General features: G+C 42.1%; 1 protein-coding gene across 3 annotated transcripts in view; it reads right to left on the minus strand.

Annotated features, from left to right (window-relative positions):
- PTPRE (protein tyrosine phosphatase receptor type E) overlaps positions 1–22,427 on the minus strand; it is a 173,794-nt gene extending 151,367 nt beyond the window's left edge. For all 3 annotated transcript variants that reach the window (XM_060768627.2, XM_060768625.2, XM_060768628.2), the window contains exon 1: positions 22,100–22,427. In XM_060768627.2, coding sequence (XP_060624610.2) covers positions 22,100–22,152 — 53 coding nt within the window. In that variant the 5' untranslated portion in view covers positions 22,153–22,427. The remainder of the gene's footprint in view (positions 1–22,099) is intronic.
- Positions 22,428–23,133: the final 706 nt, after the last annotated feature.

Raw genomic sequence — 23,133 nt, forward strand, 5'->3', positions numbered from 1 at the left:
TTAAATCACTAAGCTGCTGAACTTGCTGACCGAAAGGTCACCGGTTCAAATCCAGGGAGCAGTGTGAGCTCCCACTGTTAGCCCCAGCTTCTGCCAACCTAGCAGTTCAAAAACATGCAAATGTGAGTAGATCAATAGGTACCGCTCTGACAGGAAGGCAACGGCACCCCATGCAGTCATGCCGGCCACATGATCTTGGAGGTTTCTGTGGACAATGCCGGGTCTTCGGCTTAGAAATGGAGATAAGCACCAACCCCCCAGAGTCGGACACAACTGGACTTAATGTCAGGGGAAAACATTTACCTATCTACCTTACATGGGGGACAAAAGTAGGGAGGACATCTCCATAGAAAAGGATTTCTTTTCATTACTAGGTTGTCAAGGAAGGGGCCCATAAAATGAGTTTAAGGATTAGAATCACAATAGAAGCACTGCCCCTATCACCAAAAAAGGAAAATATAGGATATAGGATGGGTGACATCTGGCTTGCAAACAGTGCATGTGAAAGGGATCTAGAAGTCTTAATAGACCACAAGCTGAAAATGTGTCAACAGTGTGGTGTGGTAGCTTGAAAAGCCAATGTAATTCTAAGCTGCATCAATAGGATGCAGCCTAGATCAAGGGCAGTCATAGTCTCACTCTATTCTACTTTGGTCAGATTTCATCTGGAATACTAAGTTCAGTCCTGGGCACCACAATTCAAGGAGGATATTGATAAACTGAAATGTTTCCAGGGAAGGGAAACCAAAATGATCAAATGTTTAGCATTGAAAAAAGAAAGCTGAGAGAGGACCTGATAGGATGTCACACTGAGGAGGAAACAAGCTTGTTTTTTGCTGCTCTGGAGACTAGGAGCAATACAGTAGAGTCTCCGTTATCCAACATGAACGAGCTGGCAGAACGTCGGCTAAGCGAAAATGTCGGATAACCAGCACTCTACTGTAAGAGGCAGCAAGGCTCTTGCTTTTGCAGCCATTGCCGCCTTTGCCACCCTTCTCGCTCACTCACTCGCTCACCCACATCTCTCGCTTGCTACTCACTGGGCTGAGTCCTGGTTCTGGCACCGAGTGAGCAAGCGAGGGAGGGAGGGTGAGAGAGCAAGCGAGGGTGGCAAGGGCAGCAGTGGTGGCAGAAGCAGGAGTTTTGCTGCCTCTTTCTGCTTCTGCTGCTGCTTCCGTCTTTGCGGCCCTCCCTCGCTCACCAATCCCCCTTGCTCGCTCACTACTCGCCGGGCCGAGTCCTTGTTCTTTCACCAGAATCTGGCCCAGTGAGTAGTGAGCGAGCGAAAGAGGGAGGGCTGCAAAGGTGGACGTAGTGGCCGAAGCAGGAGCCTGGAAGAGGCGGTCAGGCTACTGCTTCTGCCGCAGCCACTGCCCTTGCCACCCTTGCTCACTCGCTCACCTACCCTCCCTTTCTTACTCACTCACTATGCTGGGTCCCAGTGGCAGAACAAGGACTTGGCCTGGTGAGTAGCAAGCAAGGGAAGTGGGTGAACAAGCAAGCAAGTAGAGTGGCAAAGGTGACAGTGACTGCAGAAGCAGGAGCCTGGCCACCTCTTCCAGGCTCCTACTTCTGCTGCCGCTGCTGCCTTCCTTCGCTTGCTCACTCACCGGGCCAGGTCCCGGTGGCAGAACAAGGACTGGTCCCGGTGAGTGAGCGACAGAAGAAAGGGCGAAGGAGGGAGGGTAACAGCGCTGCCATCACCGCCTTTGCCACCAGGACAAGTGGAGTAGGGAGGACAGAGGACGGGTGAGCGAGGGAGGACGGCAAAGGCGGTGTCAGATAATACGGAGTGTCGGATAAGCGAAGATCGGATAACCGAGGCTCTACTGTAGTTTCAAATTGCAGGAAAAGAGATTCCACCTAAACATTAGGAGGAACTTCCTGATGGTAAGAGCTGTTCAGCAGTGGAATTGCTGCCTCAGAGGGTGGTGGAGTCTTCTCTGTGGGTTCTCAAGCAAAGGCTGGATGGCTATCTGTCAGAAGTGTTTTGATTGTGTTCCCATCATGGAAGGGTTGGGCTGGATGGACCTTGTGATCTTTTCCAACTCTGTGATTCTATAAAAATGAGCACTTGAGGTGAGAATAGAAATGGATAGAGAGTCACAAAAAGTATTAAGGCACATCATTAAAAATAGGACACATTCTGCTGTTGTTTGCAGCTAACCTAAGGGTAGTTCATGATCTAAAAATGGCAATAAACAACTGGCAAGACAGATGCATGCTTTGTATTTTCTCTGAAAACTGACAGAGATTAGAGTTTCACTCTTGACATACAAAATGGAAATATTGGTGTTAAAAATGCCACTAGAAAGCACCCATCATGTAGAAAACCCAACAGAATAGATATGTTTACAACATAAAAGACAACATGTTCCACATTTTAGATTAAAAATAAATAAATAAAGTACTTTCTATAAAAGTGCTGTTCAGGGAAAAATACCACCTATTTCAAAGGAAAAGATCTAAGAAAACAAATGAAATCACAAACGTATGGTATGGCAAATCTTTTTGAAACTAGATAAATGACATCATGCTTGAAAATCAGCCAAAAGCCACATTTGTCTGTGAAAACAAGTTGCACATGGATATGCTGCTATAAGTATTGTCCAGTTGTGTTTTAAAACAAAGCCTGTGTTCCCTGTTGTTGTTGGCACTAAGTAGTTTCCAACTTTTAGAGACCCTTAGATGAACCAATCACAGGGTATTCTTGCCAAGATTTGTGCAGGTTCCATGTTCATATTCCCATTTGAGTTTTTCTGGTCACACTGAAGTTCCAAACGCTTGCTCAAAAAGCCAGGTTTTCAATCTTTTCCAAAAGGTCAGAAGGGACAGGGCTGATCTAATATCCTTGGGCAGGGAGTCCCACAGCTGAGGGGCCACCACTGAGAAGGCCCTGTCTCTTATCCCCGTCAAATGCACCTGTGAGACAGACGGGATCGAAAGCAGGGCCTCCCCAGATGATCTTAACTTCCTAAAAGGTTCATAGGGAGAGATGCGTTTGGATAAATAAGTTGGCCCAGAACCATTTAGGGCTTTATGGGCTAAAGCCAGCGCTATGAATTGTGCCCAGTAGCAAACTGGCAGCCAGTGGAGCTGGCACAATAGTGGAATTGTATGCTCCCTGAGTGCAGCTCCCATTAATAACCTGGCTGCTGCACAAATACACCATATACCATAAAACAATTAATTCTCAGAATGAATGCATGTAAAAAGTGTGGGGTGTGATCAATAATATTTTCATTTAAAAAATAAGCCAAAGTTACACTTTTAGCCAATGCATGAGTAGTAAAAACTGGTCACATTTTCTAGCCCAGAGATAAAATGACTTTAAATGATTTGTGAATTCAGACAAAGGGCAATTAGCACATTAAAACTGCCCTTCTGGAAATAATATTACAAACAGAATATAAAATACAGTGCTTGAAAAATAGCAGGTTCTATTTATGAGGCATTAGACTAAAGGGCAGCCAGCTTTAGTCTATGCTGCAGAAAAGATTTACAAAATCAATAGAAGAACTGTGACCGAGGAACAATACTTTGCTCACCACAAAATGAAATCTTTCACATTTAGCTACAATTACTCCTCAGAAGGCCCATTGTGTGCTGGAGCAACAAGATACAATACTGCGGATGCAATAGCCGTATTCCCCACAGGCCATATTTTACAGTCTGCATAAGAATCTGTAAGCAAGCCGCTCTGTGTCCATATGTAACCCTTGTGGGCAATGAATTCTAGAGACATATAATCAAATAACTTACACGCCGTGGGTAGTAATTTATTTTTCAAAGCACGCTCCTTTAAAAAACACTCAGCGGGGCCAAACTAGACGTGACATTAATTTTGTTTTTTCCATCTGATGTGCAGCTTTCCTGAAATGCAAATTAGAATTCACCCGGTATGCATGAAAATTACTAGAATCACAGCAGGCAAGGAGAAGATGTGTAGTGCTTTACTCCTGTGGCCTTAAGGAAAATCTGCCCTATAGAGCAGGTCGCTTCACTGGAGGAGATTTGGCACCAAGGAGGGATTCCCTTCCAATGCAGATACCTGCTCCGCTAGACAGGTTTTCTTTGGAATTCCATTATCAGCTTCATCAGATAATGCTGTTGACATTATCTAATTGGCTTACTAAATAAAAAAACATATTTACAATCATATCAACTCAATGTACTTATTTAAGAAGGACTCTAATTTCCTTCTGCATCGGGATTATGCAGCTAAAACACAAGCCTGTCTCTCAACCTCACAACCTCTGAGGATGCTTGCCATAGATGCAGGTGAAACGTCAGGAGAGAATGCTTCTAGCGCAAGGCCATATAGCCCAAAAAACCTACAACAGCCCAGTGATTCCAGCCATAAAAGCCTTCGACAATACAAGCGTGGCAAACCTATCCAGACTCACTTCTCTTGCTGCTAGTGGAGCCAGCAATGTTACCAGCATGTCCTAAGCTATGAATATATGTGTTAACATTTCACAAGATTCAACTAACACTTCTGTATAGTTGTACAACCTTGTTGTCATCCTCCCGTTCGACTCATATGAACATACACAAACATTGTTAAACTCTGCTGACAGCTCTTTTGCAGTATTCATATACCTGCAATAGCTTGTCTACCACTTGCTTCTAAAGTCGATTTATCCGGGGATTTAGTACAAGTTTTCTGTGCTTAAAAATTTAGAATGCTTAACACAACGTTTAATCTCACCATTAATGCAATTATTTTTGGAACAGACAAACTTGTCAAAGTTGTTTTCTTCTATGCTCAGTTATCCTTAAGTCTCAAATTCTGGACATCAAATTTTTGAAGAAATGTACCAGTTTTCAAAGTCCTTATAGAAAAGTAGTGCAATTCTCAACCATTTGTACAATTTAGATGTTAAAGAAGTGTAACTGTTAGGGCCCTTCTACGCAGGCCCTAACATTCAAAAGAAACCAGGATAAAAGGGGGGTTGTCTGGATGATTTGGGCTGAAAATGTGTGCTGGATTGCATTATCAGGTGAAAAAAAAACACATGTTAAAAAGATGTGCTTAAAATCCTATTTTGACCAAAAAAATGTGCATATCTGCGTAAATGTATTTCCCTGGAACAATCTATATGCTGGTGTAGATTGTTCCAGTGCATGTGTGCATTTAAAAATCCCAAAACGGCTGATTAAGGATGTAAACAAATAGAGCCACAGACACACAGGTGGCTAAATGGAAGCACAAATGGAAAGTAATTCCCATGAGAACTCTCTGCAACAATTCATTTGTTCTCATATTTATGAAATTTAATAAAGCTTGAATTTACACAGTGGGCACCAGCATAGCAGGCAAGTGACACCAAAGGGAAGACGGGTTCAAGAGGCCAAACATAAAGGCAGTAGGAGGGCGAGGAGAGATAATCTGTGTCCACATTAGTATGCTATATCCACACCAGCACTTATGAGGTCCAGTGCATCTCTGAGCATCAATAAAAAATATTACAAGTAAACGTCCGGTTGATGTTTCACATCTATCTTGCAGTTTTCTAAAATTTACTACAAACTGAACCTGTCAGGATGCCGGGAGACCACTTATTTGTCCCAGATTATGAGGCTGTCTGGAAGGCCCTTAGTGAAAAGATATTGCGTCCCTAATTTGGTATCATAACCAAGGCTTTTTTTTGTTGTGTCAGGAGTGACTTGAGAAACTGCAAGTTGCTTCTGGTGTGAGAGAATTGGCCGTCTGCAAGGACATTGCCCAGGGGACACCCAGATGTTTTTGATGTTTTATCATCCTTGTGGGAGGCTTCTCTTGTGTCAAGAGAAGAAAAGTAGGTTTATAGTATATGTAATGAACTGCCCACTTCTGTAGAACTTCTCTTAAAGTTATTGAATTTAGCAACACTTCACTCAAGTATTACCATACCATTGATTCTCTATTCAGAAATGGGCAGTTCATTACATATACTATATACCTACTTTTCTTCTCTTGGCATATTATAGACATCTGTGTATTTAGTTAGGCTTCTCTTGTGTCCCTGCATGAGGAGCTAGAGCTGATAGAGGGAGCTCATCCGTGCTCTCCCCGGATTCGAACCTGCAACTTGTCGATCTTCAGTCCTGCCAGCACAGGGGTTTAACCCACTGCACCACCGGGGGCTCCATAACCAAGGCTAGAAACACAGAAATTCAGATAAAGGTATTCAAAGGTTTAATAAATATTAGATTAATCTACGGACTCTTCTACACTGCCATATAATCCAGATTTCAAAGCGGATAATCCAGATTATCGGCTTTGAACTGGATTATATGAGTCGACATTGCCATATAATCCAGTTCAAAGCAGATAATCTGGATTTTCTATGGCAGTGAAGAAGGGGCATTTCAGGTTTACTTTTTCCCCAATTTCAGTTAAAAAAAAAAAAAGAAATCCTGTCCACTGAATTTATGAAGTTATTTGTGAGAAGCTCTCATAAAGGCAGAATAAAACAAAATCCCTAACAATCCTTACATGGGATAGCAGCAAATAAGACCAAAACACTTATCTGTTGGTATAATAAAGGAAACCACAAACTGATATTTTGTGTTTATAGAACCAACAGTCTAGGCATAATCTGATACACAGCCTCTATTGCTGTTGTCATTATCAGCATCACATCACCCGAATCTCATTGCTTTCAACAAGGAAAATGGAACACTCCACATTTAGCACTCAATGATCCTTTGGTGTTTATAAATATAGATTTACATTCATCCAACCCTGACTCAGATATTTAATTTGAAGATTTGTGATAAGAAGGCTAAATCATAAGAAGTACAGATTTAGCACATGCACATGAAAAATTAAACATTGTTTTTGAACTCTGATGTAAATTCCCCCCAAAGGGACAGAAATGGGACATAGTAACAGCTGGAATGTATGTCAATAGCAGTACGAATCTGGAAACTTTGCCAAGAGCAATGCATTAAATGCATACTCTCTATATACAGTCATATATACATGCAGTCTACTTACTCAAAACTCAGGTGTGATTTTACAAGAACCGGTTGGTTCTCAGTCATGTGGAAAGGCGCCATTGCACATACTACTGTACACAAGAGACTCTCGTTGGGTGTTTATTTAAATACACACTGGCTGGAAATGGAATTTGCCACTCTTCTCTCTCACAGGTAAATATTCATGGCGCTTAATATGTAAACATCTGCAAGAGGCTAGGATGGAGCTTCTCCCCCCTCCCTTTGCTCACAAGACAAATACAGGCAGTCCCCAAGGTACAAACATCTGATTTACAAATGACTCATAGTTAAGAACAGGAGTGAGACAACTGGGAGTGAAAGAAATCTACCCCTAGGAAGGGAACGAGGTTATCATGGGGAAAAGGTGTCTCCGTTGAAGTTTAATCACGAATCCTTGTTTCCACAACAAGCCAATTTTTTCAGAATCTAATTATCACAAGGACAGAAAGTGAGGTGAAATCTTCTGAACTGGGGCACAGACAGCAAACAGGGGTGTTAACTCTTCCCTATGCTATCCAAAACATGCATGCATGCACGCACGCACACACACACACACACACACATATATATATGGCTGGAGTTACACCTAAAATAATTACCTGTTCTGACTTACATACAAATTCAACTTATGAACAAACCTACAGAACATATCTTGTTCATAAGACTGCCTGGATACTGTCTCTCTCATCTGACCAAGATAGAGACACCCTGTTCCTGCTCTCAAGCCTCTAAAATATCACTTACAACAGTGTTTCTCAACCTGGGGGTCAGGACCCCTGGAGGGTCACGAGGGGGTGTCAGAGGGGTCGCCAAAGACTATCAGAAAACTCAGTATTTTCTGTTGGTCATGAGGTAGTGTGTCCACAGTGCTCTCTGGATGTATGTGAACTACAACTCCCAAACTCAAGGTCAATGCCCACCAAACCCTTCCAGTATTTTCTGTTGGTCATGGGAGTTCTGTGTACCAAGTTTGGTTCCATTCCATTGTTGATGGAGTTCAGAGTGCTCTTTGATTGTAGGTGAACTATAAATCCCAGCAACTAGCACTCCCAAGTGACAAAATCAATGCTCCTCCAACCCCACCAGTATTCAAATTAGATCTCATTAGGTATTTGGTCCAGTAAATGAAAATACATCCTGCAGATCAGATATTTACATTACAATTCATAACAGGAGCAAAATGACAGTTATGAAGTAGCAACAAAAATAATGTCATGGTTGGGGGTCACCACAACAGGAGGAACTGTAATAAGGGGTCATGGCATTAGGAAGGTTGAGAAACACTGACTTACAAGATGCTACAAATGGGTCAGCACCAGTTCTTCTTTCCCTAAGAACAGGTTTCAGCCAACTAAAAAGCCATAGTAGATTTCTACTGTATTTCTTAACATATCTACCTTTCTTCTCCTGTAGATAGACACTATGGAAGAGGACCAGATCTCAGTATATTTGTCTTGTCAGCGAAGAGTCTGATCCCAGAATAAAGCCTACCCCTCAATGGGCCTGTTCTATTCATCCAGTTACACAGATAATAATATAATATACTTTATTTATATTCCGTTCTATCTCCCCGAGGGGACTCAGAGTGCATTACAGGTACATATCTGTACTGACAAAATACCTAATTGTACTAAGTGGTAAAATACCTTTGAAGCCTTTGGCAGCATGCATACTAAAATTGGAACCTTTTCCTGATACATTGATAAAGAGGCCATATTGGCAGCCTCCTAACAGATGACAAACATAATACAATTACAGAAACCTGTTTGTTTCTTACATACGAGGGTAGAATGAAAAGTAATGCCTCAACCTTCGTAACTCCACAACAGATGGCAGTAGTGGTATGCAGCACCACTACTGCCATCTGTTGTGGAGTTACGAAGGTTGAGGCATAACAAACCAGGTACTGGCTTGTTCAGTAGACTCTCCTCTGCAGTTCCATTTTGGTGAGAAGCCTTAGCATTGAACGGTTGTGTTGTTGAAGTGTGAAGTGTGGAACCCTGCACAGACGGTTGGTCAATGCGACTTAAGCAACATGCAGTCATTGCATTCTTGACAGCAGAAGGGGTCACCCCAAAGGAGATTCATCAGAGAATGCAAGCTGTTTATGGCGATTGTATTGATGTGAGTACTGTGCATCATTGGGCGAGTAAGTTTAAAGATGCTGAGGTGGGAACATCTGACTTGCGTGACAAACAAAAAGTTGGATGTCCTGTGACAGCAACCACCAAGTTTCACAAGCAAAAGGTTGACAGATTGATTCAGGACGACCGTTGTATCACTCAGAGAGAAATTTCAAGCATAATCGGCATTTCACAAGAACATGTGGGTCACATTATTGCTTTGCTTGGCTATCGGAAGATCTGTGCACAATGGGTTGAGGAAACAGAGTGTCAACTTCTTCCGTGACGGCTTCAGAAAACTCGTTCATCGTTGGCAGAAATGTACCCAATTGTCTGGTGATTATGTGGGAAAGTGAATAGTGGTAGTTAAAGAGCACATCCTAAGGATTATTTCTGTGTTTGGTTTATTAAAATATTCCCATCCAAACCCAAGTAATGAAGGTGAAGGCATTACTTTTCACTCAACCCTCGTATATGCAGAAGAAAGTAATCATCCTTTGAACTTGCAGTAATATTTTGACATACCAACTCCATTTCCAACAATGAAAATTAAAGCTGAAAACCTGTGTACGTTGGGTCGTACTTCCCGTCAACTGTAAATACTCAGTTGAAATATAAAAAGAAAAATCTAATTGATCAGACTTTTTCTAACCTGAAACTCATGGTTTTAAACCTCAAACCCATATTGACATATACATTCCATGTGTTTTGCAGATGACCAACAGTTTGACTGTATAGACTAATCAGTTACAATTCACATGTTTAAAAAATGGAGCAATCAGCACAAGAATCTCAAGCTACTTTCGTTCCAAAAGTCTTGACTCAGAATGCACACATACACTTCAGCTTTTTGCTCCCTCCTCTTCGACCACTGCCCAAAAAATGCATTTGACTGTAAAAAAATTGGAGAAGTAAGCCTAGCAAAGATGAGGAGAATAAAACAGTTGCACAGTCTCTGTCCTTGTTACAGATAGTCATGTTAACATGCTCACGAATAAATATGCACTGGGGACAACAATGATCCCAGTAGCAACTCATGACTGAAGCTGCTTGAGGCAATACTATCTATTGTGAACTGCACAGTATCCACAAGATCAGGAATGCTGGAAAGCTGCCATTTGATCACATGGTAAGACAAGAAGCCTTCCACTGATGTTCAGTAAATGTTCACAGGGTGAATGAATGAACACTCTGCTATCATTTCCTGAAAGCTTTTAATACACCTGCCCAAAGCTACAAGAATTAAGTTATTTCTAATGGATTTGCATTCATAGTTGCATTTTTTCATTTTAAAATTTACAAATTTTATAGGTATTATTTTTTTTCCAAAAATCACTTCTCAAATTTTTTTTCAAATTTTATTTATTATTTTTTACCCTATTTATACCCCACCTTTCTCTACCCCGAAGGGGACTCAAGGCAGGATTACAACAGAGGCAATTATTCAATGGCTTAAAACACATACAATTCCAAAATATTAAAATTTAAAATTAAGCTAAAATTAATGCATCTATATAAATAAAAATGTAATGTTCATTTGTGGGATTAACATAACTCAAAAACCACTGGATGAATTGACACCAAATTTGGACACAATACACGCATCAGGCTAACGAGTGAGCATCACTCATACAAACACTAAAAAACACAGCGGAAGAGATTTAAAAAGCAAAAAAAATACATTACAACACATGTGCAAAATCACACACACACGTGTGTGTGTGTGCAAACACACATATATACACATATACACAAATATATACCAATATATATACACACATATACACAGACTGGGCTACAGCAGCACGTGGCAGGGGACGGCTAGTATTAGATATTTTAAAACATTATATTCCATATTAAAATCACACCTTCCATAATCGTAGTCCAAGCTGTTCCATTGTCATGGAACATCTTCCAAATCTGTTATTGCAATTGCACTATTCTCTGAAAGCCTGATCCTATAGCCAAGTTTTTCCTTTTCTTCTGAAGGCTAGGAGGGAGGGGGCTGATGTAATATTGCTGGGGAGGGAGTTCCATAGCCAAGGGGCCACCATTGAGAAGGCCCTGTCTCTTACTTACTTAGGCGATCCCTCGTTGGACAAGTAAGATGGTCTTCCTTGATGACTATTTTTGTGGGTTTGTAGGTGACTGTGGAGCCCTATTCTTGACCCGCATCTTCTCCCACAGTGAAGGCATTGGTTTCCTGTCTCTCAACCCCACTAGTCGCACTTGTGAGGGGAGTGGGACCGAGAGCAAGGCCTCCCCCGACAATCTTAATCTCCAAGGTGGTTCATAGCAAGAGATACGTTCAGACAGGTAAGCTGGGCCGGAACCATTTAGGGCTTTATAGGCTAAAGCCAGTACTTTGAATTGTGCTCGGTAGCAGACTGGTGGTCAGTGTGCTTCCTGTACAAAAGCAAAGGAATTATCTAAAGCAAGCCCTTAACATGGTCCTAGAATGCATCTATACTGTAGAATTAATAATGTTTGATGCTACTTTAACTGCTATGTCTCAAAACTTTTAGGCCTTTAGCCTCCTTTGCCAAAGAGTACTGGTGACTCACCAAACTACAACTTCCATGATTTCATAGCATTGAGCCATAGCAGTTAAAGTGGTGTCAAACTGCATTCATTCTACAGCGTGGATGCTCCCCAGATTCAAATAGCATGCTGAGCTACAATTAATGCATAGTTTAATATCAGGTTCTGCAGTTGTTCCCTTTCCCAAACATCTTTCTTTAATGCAATGTTAGCTGGTAGCAAGGTTAAGCAATGAACTAGAAAGTGTTTTTGCTTCTTTCATTTTCTTGCCAGCAATTCCCCCCCCCCCCCCTCCTAAATCACAGAGGCACACAAAGAAGTTCATCAATGAAGAGAAAGATAGAATGTCATCATCTCTCTAAAGTGGGGAAAAGCAGCTTGAAACTGTGATTAAGAAGACAAACAGCTGAAATATGAATGGCTATGTATACTTCCCATCATTACTCCTTTGTTCATCCCACACCCACTCAAACCCATTTTGCATTACTTTAAAAATTATTGGAAATAAATACAACTGCTTCGTAGGCTTTGCTTCTTTCAATTCCAAGCATTTCTGAATTTAATGGGAGTCTTTTGGGCTATAATCCTATAGATTGATTGTTTATGATGCAGCTTTAATGAACGCAGCGGGATTTACTTATTAGTAAGCATGAACATAACTGGGAGATAGACCATATAAAATAATTTCCCTACGTTCTTTTATTGGCTGGAATAAACAACAGGGCAATATCTGTCATCCTCCTGTTCAGATTCCTGATACCAAATACTTTGCAAAATCATTCTTGCTGCAACCAGCAAAGCTCCCCTTCATGCTGTGCATATTTTGTTATTATGTGACTTCTAGTTACTTGCAACTTATGATGCTCCTAAGGTTGAACTATCATAAGGTTTTCTTGGTAAGACTGTGGGCCCTTCAACACAGCTCTATATCCCAGAATACCAAGGCAGAAAATCCCACATTATCTGAGTGTGGACTCAGATAACCCAATTCAAGTCAGATATTGTGGGATTTTCTGCCTTGATATTCTGGGATATAGGGCTGGGTGAAAGTGCCCCTTTTCGGAGACGTGTTAGCTTTTTCTTTCTCTGTGGTTGGGAATATGCCCAGCTCAACAAAGACAGCATCTTTTGTATGTTATATTAATTGTACTGTTTTATTCGCTTGCTGTTTTGGTGCGTACTGATGTGTTGTTGGGCTTGGGCTCATGTAAGCCGCCCCGAGTCCCCTTGGGAAGATGGTGGAGGGGTATAAATAAAGTATTATTATTATTATTATTATTATTATTATTATGTTTCCTCATACCAGACACGCGCAAAGCAAAGCCTCCTAGCATTGCTGGACTCCAGTTCCCAGGAAACCTCACCTCTAGATGTGATGGCTAAGCTTCTCAAAATTGTGGTCCAACAACATATCAAGGAACACACTTTGCAATTTGCTTTATAACCTTCCTTAACTAGTTCCTTATATTGACAGTAGTTGACAAAGAAAGGAAGTGGAGCAATTGCATTGCCAAATATAAGCCTTCCAGTGTTAAGACAACTGACACAAAAGAAACCAATAAGCGGTAAAATGAAGTGAATTTCGGTTGCAGTAAACAGAACAATAGTTCAACTTTGCTCTGTAAAATGCAACTGCAATATCAATGCAAACTTTGCAATCAATCACTGATTAGGTGTCCCATTTATGTACACAAAAAAGATAAAATACCAGCTCACAATTACACACTCTCATTAATTATTTTATTAGTTCACATATTTATTGTCTGTCCCATATCGTAAGATCTCTACACAGAATGCGGACGAAAAAGACTCTCCATAAAAGATTGTGTTCGCAGCTTGGGAGTGCTCCTGGATCCGTCCCTCCAAATGTCAGCTCAGGTAGATGCGACAGTCAGGAGTTCTTACTACCAGCTGAAATGCCAGCCATGCCCCTTCCTGGATTTGGAGGGCCTTAAGATGGTAGTGAATGTGCTGGTAACCTCAAGGCTGGACTTCTGCAATGCGCTTTACACTGGGCTACCTTTGTACCAAGTTCGGAAACTCCAGTTGGTTAAAAATAAGGCAGGCAGATTGGTACAGGAACATCTAGGAGTGAGCACATTACTCCTGTTCTAATGTCATTCCACTGGCTGCCAATTAGTTTACGGGCAAAGTACAAGGTGTTGGTTTTGACCTTTAAAGCCCTACATGGTTAGGGTCCAGATTGCTATCAGGAGCACCTTCTCTCATACAATCCACCCCAAACATTTAAATCCCCTGGGGGGCTTCTGCTCCAGCCTCCCATAACTGATTGGTGACCACTACCCAGAGGAACTTTTCATTGGCCGCCCCAAGGCTCTGGAATGACCTGCCAGTAGAGCTCCGACAGCTAAATCAGCTGTTAGAATTTTAAAACCATCTAAAGACGCATCTCTTCCAGTAGGCCTATCCTGTATTTTAATATGTATTTTATAGAAATGCAGTTTTCATGTTGATCTTTTATAGAAATGTGTATATTTGTTGAATTTTTGCAATCTTCATTATTTTTACTGTGTTGTAACCTGCCTAAAGCCACAGGGAGAGGCAGACAGGAAATAAAATTATTATTATTATAAACGTATTATTAATAATATAATTTAGAACAGTTTACAACATGTAAAGCAATGTAAACAATTTGAAACTGTAAGTAATTTAAAACTGTACAGGCAGACAAATTCTTTAGACCTGGACCATATATGAGCTGGACTAAGAAAGTAAAAGTTTCAATTTGAGCCTTCACACTGTCCAGTGTGAAGCTGATGTGACACACCACAAAAACCTCCACAAACAGGCACATTCTATGATATTTCTAGCTTTCAACCACATAATTTGTCTATAACAGCATTAGAAAAATACAATATTAATGAATCTAGAAAAAAAAGCTCATTCACAGGTGTTCTCATGCGTTAGTAAAGACTAAAGCTAATTCACATGTTTACAGGTTGCTCCATACAAAAAATATTTAAGTCAACCTAGAGGGACAATTTAGGCCCCATCTACATTGCTAGATAAATAAAATCCAATTTATCAGCTTTGAACTGTAATATATAGCAGTATAGTCGCCTGTGGGCTGATATGGACGGGATATAAATAATGTAAATAAATAAATAATCTTGGATCAGATCCTGGGATATAGGGCAGTGCAGATACAGCCTTAAAGGTGGGGGGGGGGGGGGGAGTAATGTCTCAGTATGTGCAACCCTTGTTTTCTAGCTACAATACATGTAATCGCTGTGGTCGGAAGTTACAGCTATATTCTTTGGGATGAGGATGTTAGCTATGTTAATTCATTGTAAGCCTTCTGTTATTGCAAAACTAGCACATTTTATGTGGCACAAGCTTCCACGGTCTACAGCCCGTGTCTGCAAATTATGAAGTGTGCTACAGTCTATTAACTCTTATGCCAAGTAAAATTTGGTAAGTCTTTGAAGTGACACAAGGACTTTTGTGAATATTTGTAGATTGATTGAGCCAGATGTTACTTTCTTTACACAGTTGTAACTCCGAAAACTCTTGAGAATGCTCTGTGTGGGGTTGCTTACAGAAAAGACAGAACGGATCCTCAGGACAATGCTAAATGGCAAGACAAAGACATGCCTCTGCCAACATCATCCTCACTTGACTTCTCCAACATGTAACAAATTTACCCCATGCCCCAGCTGTTCCTGGCAGGGAAACACTCATGGCGATGAAGGCAGAACATGGAATTATTTTTACCACACACCAAGGAGGGAGGAACCCACATGGAGATGCCATTTGTAGCAGGAACCCCTTGCTTTCCATAACATTATGCTGCAAAATTCTTCAAATTTGTAGAAAGAAAAGTGGTGGAGCAATGATAACCTGAAAAATTGTTCTAGATCAGTGGTTTTCAATCTGTGAGTCCCCAGATGCTTTGGCCTTCAACTCCCAGAAATCCTAATAGCTGGTAAACTGACTGGGATTTCTGGGAGTTGTAGGCCAAAACACCCGGGGACCCACAGGTTGAGAACCACTGATTTGGTCTACAACTTTCTCACTTTCTCTGAGCTTATGTGGTCCTATGGGCAATGGTTAAAGTGAGTATGCAAGCTAATCTAACACATCAAATGCCCTCAGCATCTGCTTTGAATCTCATTTCCCCATCTGAAGAAAAGAAAAGAAATTATAATAACCAGACATGTGCTTTTCACCTTAAGAACAGACAAGCATCCCGAGCTGGAAGGCGCTGAACAGACTGCACTCTGGCACCACGAGATGCAGAGCCAACCTCAAGAAATGGGGCTACAAAGTGGAATCCACAACATGCAAGTGTGGAGAAGAGCAAACTACAGATCACCTGCTGCAATGCAACCTGAGCCCTGCTACATGCACAATGGAGGACCTTCTTATATTAACACCAGAGGCACTCCAAGTGGCCAGCTACTGGTTAAAGGACATTTAATCAACTACCAATCTTGCAAACTTTGTGCTTTGTTTATTTATTTAAAAATGCAATACAACTGTTTGGTTTGCTCCTGACACGATAAATAAATAAATAATAACCAAACCCCTTTGGGGCTAAATAAGAATCGTAAAGTGATCTGCATACTCGAATACAATATACAAGCAAACCAATCTGGAAGTACATTACATTGAAATCACTGGGATTTACTAATTCTCCATGGAAATCTTTAGACTAAGATTGGTTTTCTTCAATACACATTATTGACAGCACAGAGGTTCCTAGAAAACTGCAATAAAACATGCCTTTTTAAAGCAATTTAAATGATCATTTATCTAGATCAGTGCTACTTAATGTGGGTCCCTGGACTGGTGCTGGTCCTTCCACCATTGGCTGCTGGTCCCTGGAAAATGTCCAGGGAAGAACAAAATAATTGTACGCAATAGGTACAAATGTAGTGCCAGTCCCAGGCACATTAGAAAGCAACAATTGCTGGCATATAAGACAGCTGAAGAAGAAATGCTCTAGATCAGCGTTTCTCAATCTGGGGGTCAAAACCCCTGGGAGGGAGGTTGCAAAGCGAGTGTCAGAGGGTCGCCAAAGACCATCAGAAAACACAGTATTTTCTTTTGGTCATGGGGGTTCTGTAGGAAGTTTGGCCCAATTCTATCATTGTTGGGGTTCAGAATGCTCTTGGATTGTAGGTGAATCCCAGCAACTACAACTCCCAAATGCCAAGGCTTATTTTCCCCAAATTCCACCAATGTTTGGGCATATTGAGTATTTCTGCCAGGTTTGGTCCAGCTCCATCATTGTTTAAGTCCAGAGTGCTCTCTGGATGTAGGTGAACTACAACTCCCAAACTCAAGGTCAATGCCCACCAAACTTTCCCAGTATTTTCTGTTGGTCATGGGTGTTCTGTGTGCCAAGTTTGGTTCAATTCCATCAGTGGTGGAGTTCATAATGCTCTTTGATTGTAGGTTAACTATAAATACCTGCAACTACAATTCCCAAATGACAAAATCAATCCCCCCCAACCCCACCAGTATTCAAATTTGGGTGTATCAGGTATTTGTACCAAATGTGGTCCAATGAATGAAAGCACATCCTGCATATCAGATATTTACATTATGATTCATAACAGTAGAAAAATTAGTTATGAAATAGCAATGAAAATAATTTTACGGTTGGGGGTCACCACAACATGAACTGTATTACGGGCTCACAGCACTAGGAAGGTTGAGAACCACTGCTGTAGATCAAGACTTTTCAACGTTTCCACTCGGGACTTCTTTTGGCTCAAGAAATTTTTACATGACCCTGGATACAGAGGTATGTAAAATAGGTATAAAATCAGACATTTACTAATCAAATCAGCATTTGCAAGGTTTGCTAAACAGGCTGATTTTCCTTTTAATGAAGTACAGCTGAAGCATCTTCTGCAGAGTCCACTCTAAACACAGTGCAATGGATTTGTGTAAATGTTTAAAAGAATTACTAGGTGGTGTAAAACTGCTCAAGACCCCATTTGGGATCAGAACCCTTAGTTTAAGAAGTAGTGCTCTAGATGACTAAAGATCTAACAGAACTACAGCACTGCATCTTATTTCCAGACACTACTTGCTTGCATGTCAAGTTTTGTAAAAGCCAAGTGAAAAAACAGGCCAATTTCCTCATGAAACTGAATTCTACAAATCATTGAAAATGTTAACACATTCTGATCCAACACCATCTACAGAAGAAGAAGAAAAATACAACCAAAGCAGATCAAACAAGTCTATGGCAGACTCCAAATACTGCCATGAGCAAAATCCCATGCAATTTGCATTTGAGAGCTTCTTATGTGTTAAAGATCTATAGCTATGTTAATTTCTTTGAATTAAAAATCCAATTGCCTAAAAGACTGAGCCAAGAATTTTAGTATTTTGGAGACTTCCTCCCTCCACCTACATTATATCCAGTTTAATCAAGTCTGGGTGAAACTAATGCCTAAAAGAAAATATGGATTAGAAGCAGGAGAAGTTCTATTCAAAAACAAACTGAAGAAGAGTGTTATCCTGGGTTCATATTTGAGCCTGGAACCCCAGGTTTCAGTGGTGACCAGGGGAGCATTTGCACAGCTAAAACTTGTGCGGCAGCTGTGCTCGTACCTTGGGAAGTCTGACTTGGTCATGATAGCCCACGATCTGTTTACATCCCATATAGACTACTGCAATGCACTCTACATGGGGTTGCCTTTGAAGACTGTTCAGAAGCTTCAAATGGTCCAGAGGGAAGCAGCCAGGTTGCTAACAGGAGCAGTGCTCAGGAAGCATACACACTCTGTTGCATCAGCTCCAGTGGCTGCCAGTTTGCTACCGGGCACAATTCAAAGTGCTGGCTTTAGCCTATAAAGCCCTAAATGGTTCCAGCCCAGCTTACCTGTCTGAATGTATCTCTCCTTATGAACCATCTAGGAACTTAAGATCATCTGGGGAGGTCCTGTTCTCAATCCCACCTTCTTCGCAGGCGCATTTGGCTGGGACAAGAGACAGGGCCTTCTCAGTGGTGGCCCCTCGACCGTGGAACTTCCTCCCTAAGGATATTAGATTGGTCTCCTCCCTCCTAACCTTCTGGAAAAAAGTAAAGACCTGGCTCGTCGAACAAGCATAATAGATAAGTTTGATACTATGAAAGAGTGAACATGGAACAGCTTAGACAATGTTAATGGAAAATGAGTTTAACTGGAAGACATTGGTGATTATATGTTTTTAATGGTTTCTATATTGTTTTTATATGGATTTTTATGTCATGTTAAATGTTTTAATGGTATTTATGACTGTTGTGGCATCAAATTGCTGCCAAATTGTAAGCTGCCTTGAGTCGCCTTTGGGCTGAGAAATACGGTAAATAAATCAGAGGAACACACATCACTAGGCTCCCAGGTGAAGTTGGCTATGGAAATGCTGAAATGCTAGACAACTCCATGTGTTTAATTTAGTACTACTCTGCATTTTGACTGTTGCGATCTTGATCAAAGTGAGAATTTAAGCATATGATGCTGTTTTGATTCTGATAGCTGAGAAACCCAAATAGCTAAAATCCATTGCATGTGTTAAAAAGTGTGTGTCACTCTATACAAATAAAAGCTTTACTATCCAAGGGGAACTCATGACCTATTTCGAAGGAGAGATGTATATTGGGATTCCAAACCATTTCAGACGCTGCCAGACCCCTGAAGCCACTGTCCATGCTGTTCTGATGGATGCCAAGAGGATATATGTCTCACTTTTAGCTTTGTGGCAAAAGATTTATGTGCCTAGGACTTTTCTCATCCTGAGGATAGATTTTTTTTCCTTCAGGGATCATTGGTCCAGAGAACGGCTCTTAATAGTATAGACCAGTGGTTCTCAACCTCCCTAATGCTGCGACCCCTTAATACAGTTCCTCATGTTGTGGTGACCCCTAATCAGCAAATTATTTTCATGTCAACTACACAACTGTAATTTTGCTACTGTTATGAAGCATAATGTAAATATCTGATCTACAGGATGTATTTTCATTCACTGGACCAAATTTGGCACAAATACACGATAGGCCCAAATTTGAACACTGGTGGCGTTGGGTGGGGGATCGATTTTGTCATTTGGGAGTTGTAGTTGCTGGGATTTATAGTTCACTTACAATCAAAGAGCATTCTGAACTCCACCAACGATGGAATTGAACCAAACTTGATCCACAGAACTCCCATGACCAAGAGAAAATACTGGAAGGGTTTGGTGGGCATTGACCTTGAGTTTTGGAGTTCTAGTTCACCTACATCCCGAGAGCACTGTGGACTCAAACAATGATGGATCTGGTTCAAATTTGGCATGGAAATCAATATGCCCAAATGTGAACTCTGCTGGAGTTTGAGGAAAATAGACCTTGACATTGGGAGTTGTACTTCCTGGGATTTATAGGTCACCTAGAATCAAAGAGCATTTCTGAACCCCATCAAGGTTAGAATTGGGCCAAACTTCCCACACAGAACCCCTATGACCAACAGAAAATACTGCATCTTTGGCGACCCCTCTGACACCCCCTCGCGACCCCTCCAGGGGCCCCGACCCCCAGGTTGAGAAGTGCTGGTATAGACCAAGCAATCACCACTCTTCCCATTAAGTGACACAGGCCCCGTCTACACTGCCATATAATTCAGATCATGAAAGCAGATTATCCATATTATCTGCTTTGAACTGGATTATGTGAGTGTGCACTGCCATATAATCCAGTTCAAAGCAGATAATCTGAATTGTATATGGCAGTGTAGAGGGAGCCTCAGGCACAATCTACACTGCCATATAACATCCAGATTATTTTTTCGAACTGGATTATTTGGCAGTGTAGACTCATATAACCCAGTTCAAAGCAAATAATCTGGATTATCTGCTTTGATAGTATTCATTACATGGCAGTGTAGATCCAGCCTCAGGCTTCCTTAGTAAGCCACCAATGATATCTTATACATTGTTCAGCAATATAAAGGAACAGTGATTCCTAAACTGATTGAAACTCAAGGGCCATGGGCCGAATCAAGTTGTAGTTTAGGGAGGATTTTCTGGGGTTTGTAGTTTAGGGAGGATTTTCTGGGGTTTGTAGTTTAGGGAGGATTTTCTGGGGTTTGTAGTTTAGGGAGGATTTTCTGGGGTTTGTAGCTTATGGATGATTTTCTGAGGTTTGTAGCTTAGGGAGGATTTTCTGGGGTTTGTAGTTTAGGGAGGATTTTCTGGGGTTTGTAGCTTATGGATGATTTTCTGAGGTTTGTAGCTTAGGGAGGATTTTCTGGGGTTTGTAGTTTAGGGAGGATTTTCTGGGGTTTGTAGCTTAGAGATGATTTTCTGAAGTTTGTAGCTTAGGGAGGATTTTCTGGTGTTTGTAGTTTAGGCAGGATTTTCTGGGGTTTGTAGTTTAGGGAGGATTTTCTGGGGTTTGTAGCTTAGGGAGGATTTTCTGGGGTTTGTAATTTAGGGAAGATTTTCTGGGGTCTGTAGTTTAGGGAGGATTTCCTGGGATTTGTAGCTTAGGGAGGATTTTCTGGTGTTTGTAATTTAGGGAGGATTTTCTGGGTTTTGTATCTTAGGGAGGATTTCCTGGGGTTTGTAATTTAGGGAGGATTTCCTGGGGTTTGTAGTTTAGGGAGGATTTTCTGGGGTTTGTAGTTTAGAGAGGATTTCCTGTGGTTTGTAGTTTAGAGAGGATTTTCTGGGGGTTGTAATTTAGGGAGGATTTTCTGGGGTTTGTAGTTTAGGGAGGATTTTCTGGGGTTTGTAGTTTACCTTTAAAGGTAAAGGCTTTCCCCTGACATTTAGTCAAGCCGTGTCGGACTCTGAGGGTTGGTGCTCATCTCCGTTTCTAAGCTGAAGGGCTGGCGTTGTCCGTAGACATCTCCAAGGTCATGACAGCATTGAGCTCCGTTACCTTCCCGCTGGAGCAGTACCTATTGATCTACTCACATATGCATGTTTTTGAAGTGCTAGGTCGGTAGAAGCTGGGGCTGTTAGCGGGAGCTCACCCTGCTCCCCGGGTTCGAACCTGCGACCTTTGGGTCACCCAGTTCAGCATCTCAGCAGCTTAACCCACTGCGCCACCGGGGGCTCCTTTACTGAACTACAAACCTCAGAATCCTGAAGGAAGCTGAAACTGGATTTGAAGTGGATTTTTTCCCTCCCGTGTGATGAGGCCAGACACTGCGGTTCCTTCCCAAACCCACCTGGTCTTCTTCCTCCTCTTTCCGCCACCTGCAAGGCTTCTTCTCTCCTTTTTCCTTGGCGGAGAGAGAGGAAATGCCATTTCCGCCTCGGACACCTCCCTCTCCCCCTCTCTCCCTCTCTTTCCTCCTTTCCCGGCGCACCAGAAAGAAGACCGTGCGAATCACCCTCCCAGCTCCTGGGCACCGTGGCAAAGCGGCCAAAGGAGAAGCGTGGAGGCGAGCGAGGCGACCCCGCATTCCCCGGAGCGCCCCGTTTGCCCCGCTTTGGGCGCTTACCTTCGGGGGACTCGCCCTGATCGGCTCCTCCAGCCGCGCCGGCTCTTCCTCATGCCCTCCGCTGATGGCACTGCTGCCGCCGCCGCCGCCGGGCAAGGGAGCGAGGCGAGGAAGGGGCCCCGGCCGCCAGGCGGGAGGATGAGCCCGGCCTCTGCATTCGCCCTCCTCCTCCTCGTCTGCTTTGCGGAGGAGGCTGAGTGAGGAAGGAACAGCAGGAATGCCCTCGCCTCGCCTCGGCCGCCTTTTCCGCCGACGCCGAAATCCTCGCGCGGGAGCCGCCTCCTGACCGAGAGGAGCAATGGCAGCTGCGCAAGACAGGCAGGGATGGAGAGAGAGGTAGATATAGGTAGGTAGGTAGGAAGATAGATAGATAGGTAGGTAGGTAGGTAGATGGGTAAATAGCTAGGTAGGTGGATAGATAGGTACATAGGTAGGTAGGTGGATAGATACATAGGTAGGTAGGAAGATAGGTAGGTAGGTAGATAGGTACACAGGTAGGTAGGTGGATAGATACATAGCTAGGTAGGAAGATAGGTAGGTAGGTACATAGGTAGGTAGGTGGATAGATACATAGGTAGGTACATAGATAGGTAGGTGGATAGATAGGTAGGTAGGTACATAGGTAGGTAGGTGGATAGATAGATGGGTACATAGGTAGGTAGGTACATAGGTAGTTAGGTGGATAGATAGGTAGGTAGGTACATAGGTAGGTGGATAGATAGGTACATAGGTAGGTAGGTGGATAGATAGATAGGTAGATAGATAGGTACATAGGTAGGTAGGAGGATAGATAGGTAGGTAGGTGGATAGGTAGGTAGGTAGGTAAGTAGGTAGATGGGTAAATAGGTAGATGGGTAAGCAGGTAGGTAGATAGGTAGGTAGATTAGTAGGTAGGTAGGTAAGTAGATCGATAGGTAGGTAGGTAGATAGATAGGTAGATATGTAGGTAGGTAAGTAGATAGATAGATATGTAGGTAGGTAGGTAGACAGATAAGTAGGCAGATAGTTGGCATTTGGTAATGTACCCCCCTAAA

This window comes from Anolis sagrei, chromosome 3 (genome assembly GCF_037176765.1).
Source record: "Anolis sagrei isolate rAnoSag1 chromosome 3, rAnoSag1.mat, whole genome shotgun sequence".
NCBI lineage: Eukaryota > Metazoa > Chordata > Lepidosauria > Squamata > Dactyloidae > Anolis > Anolis sagrei.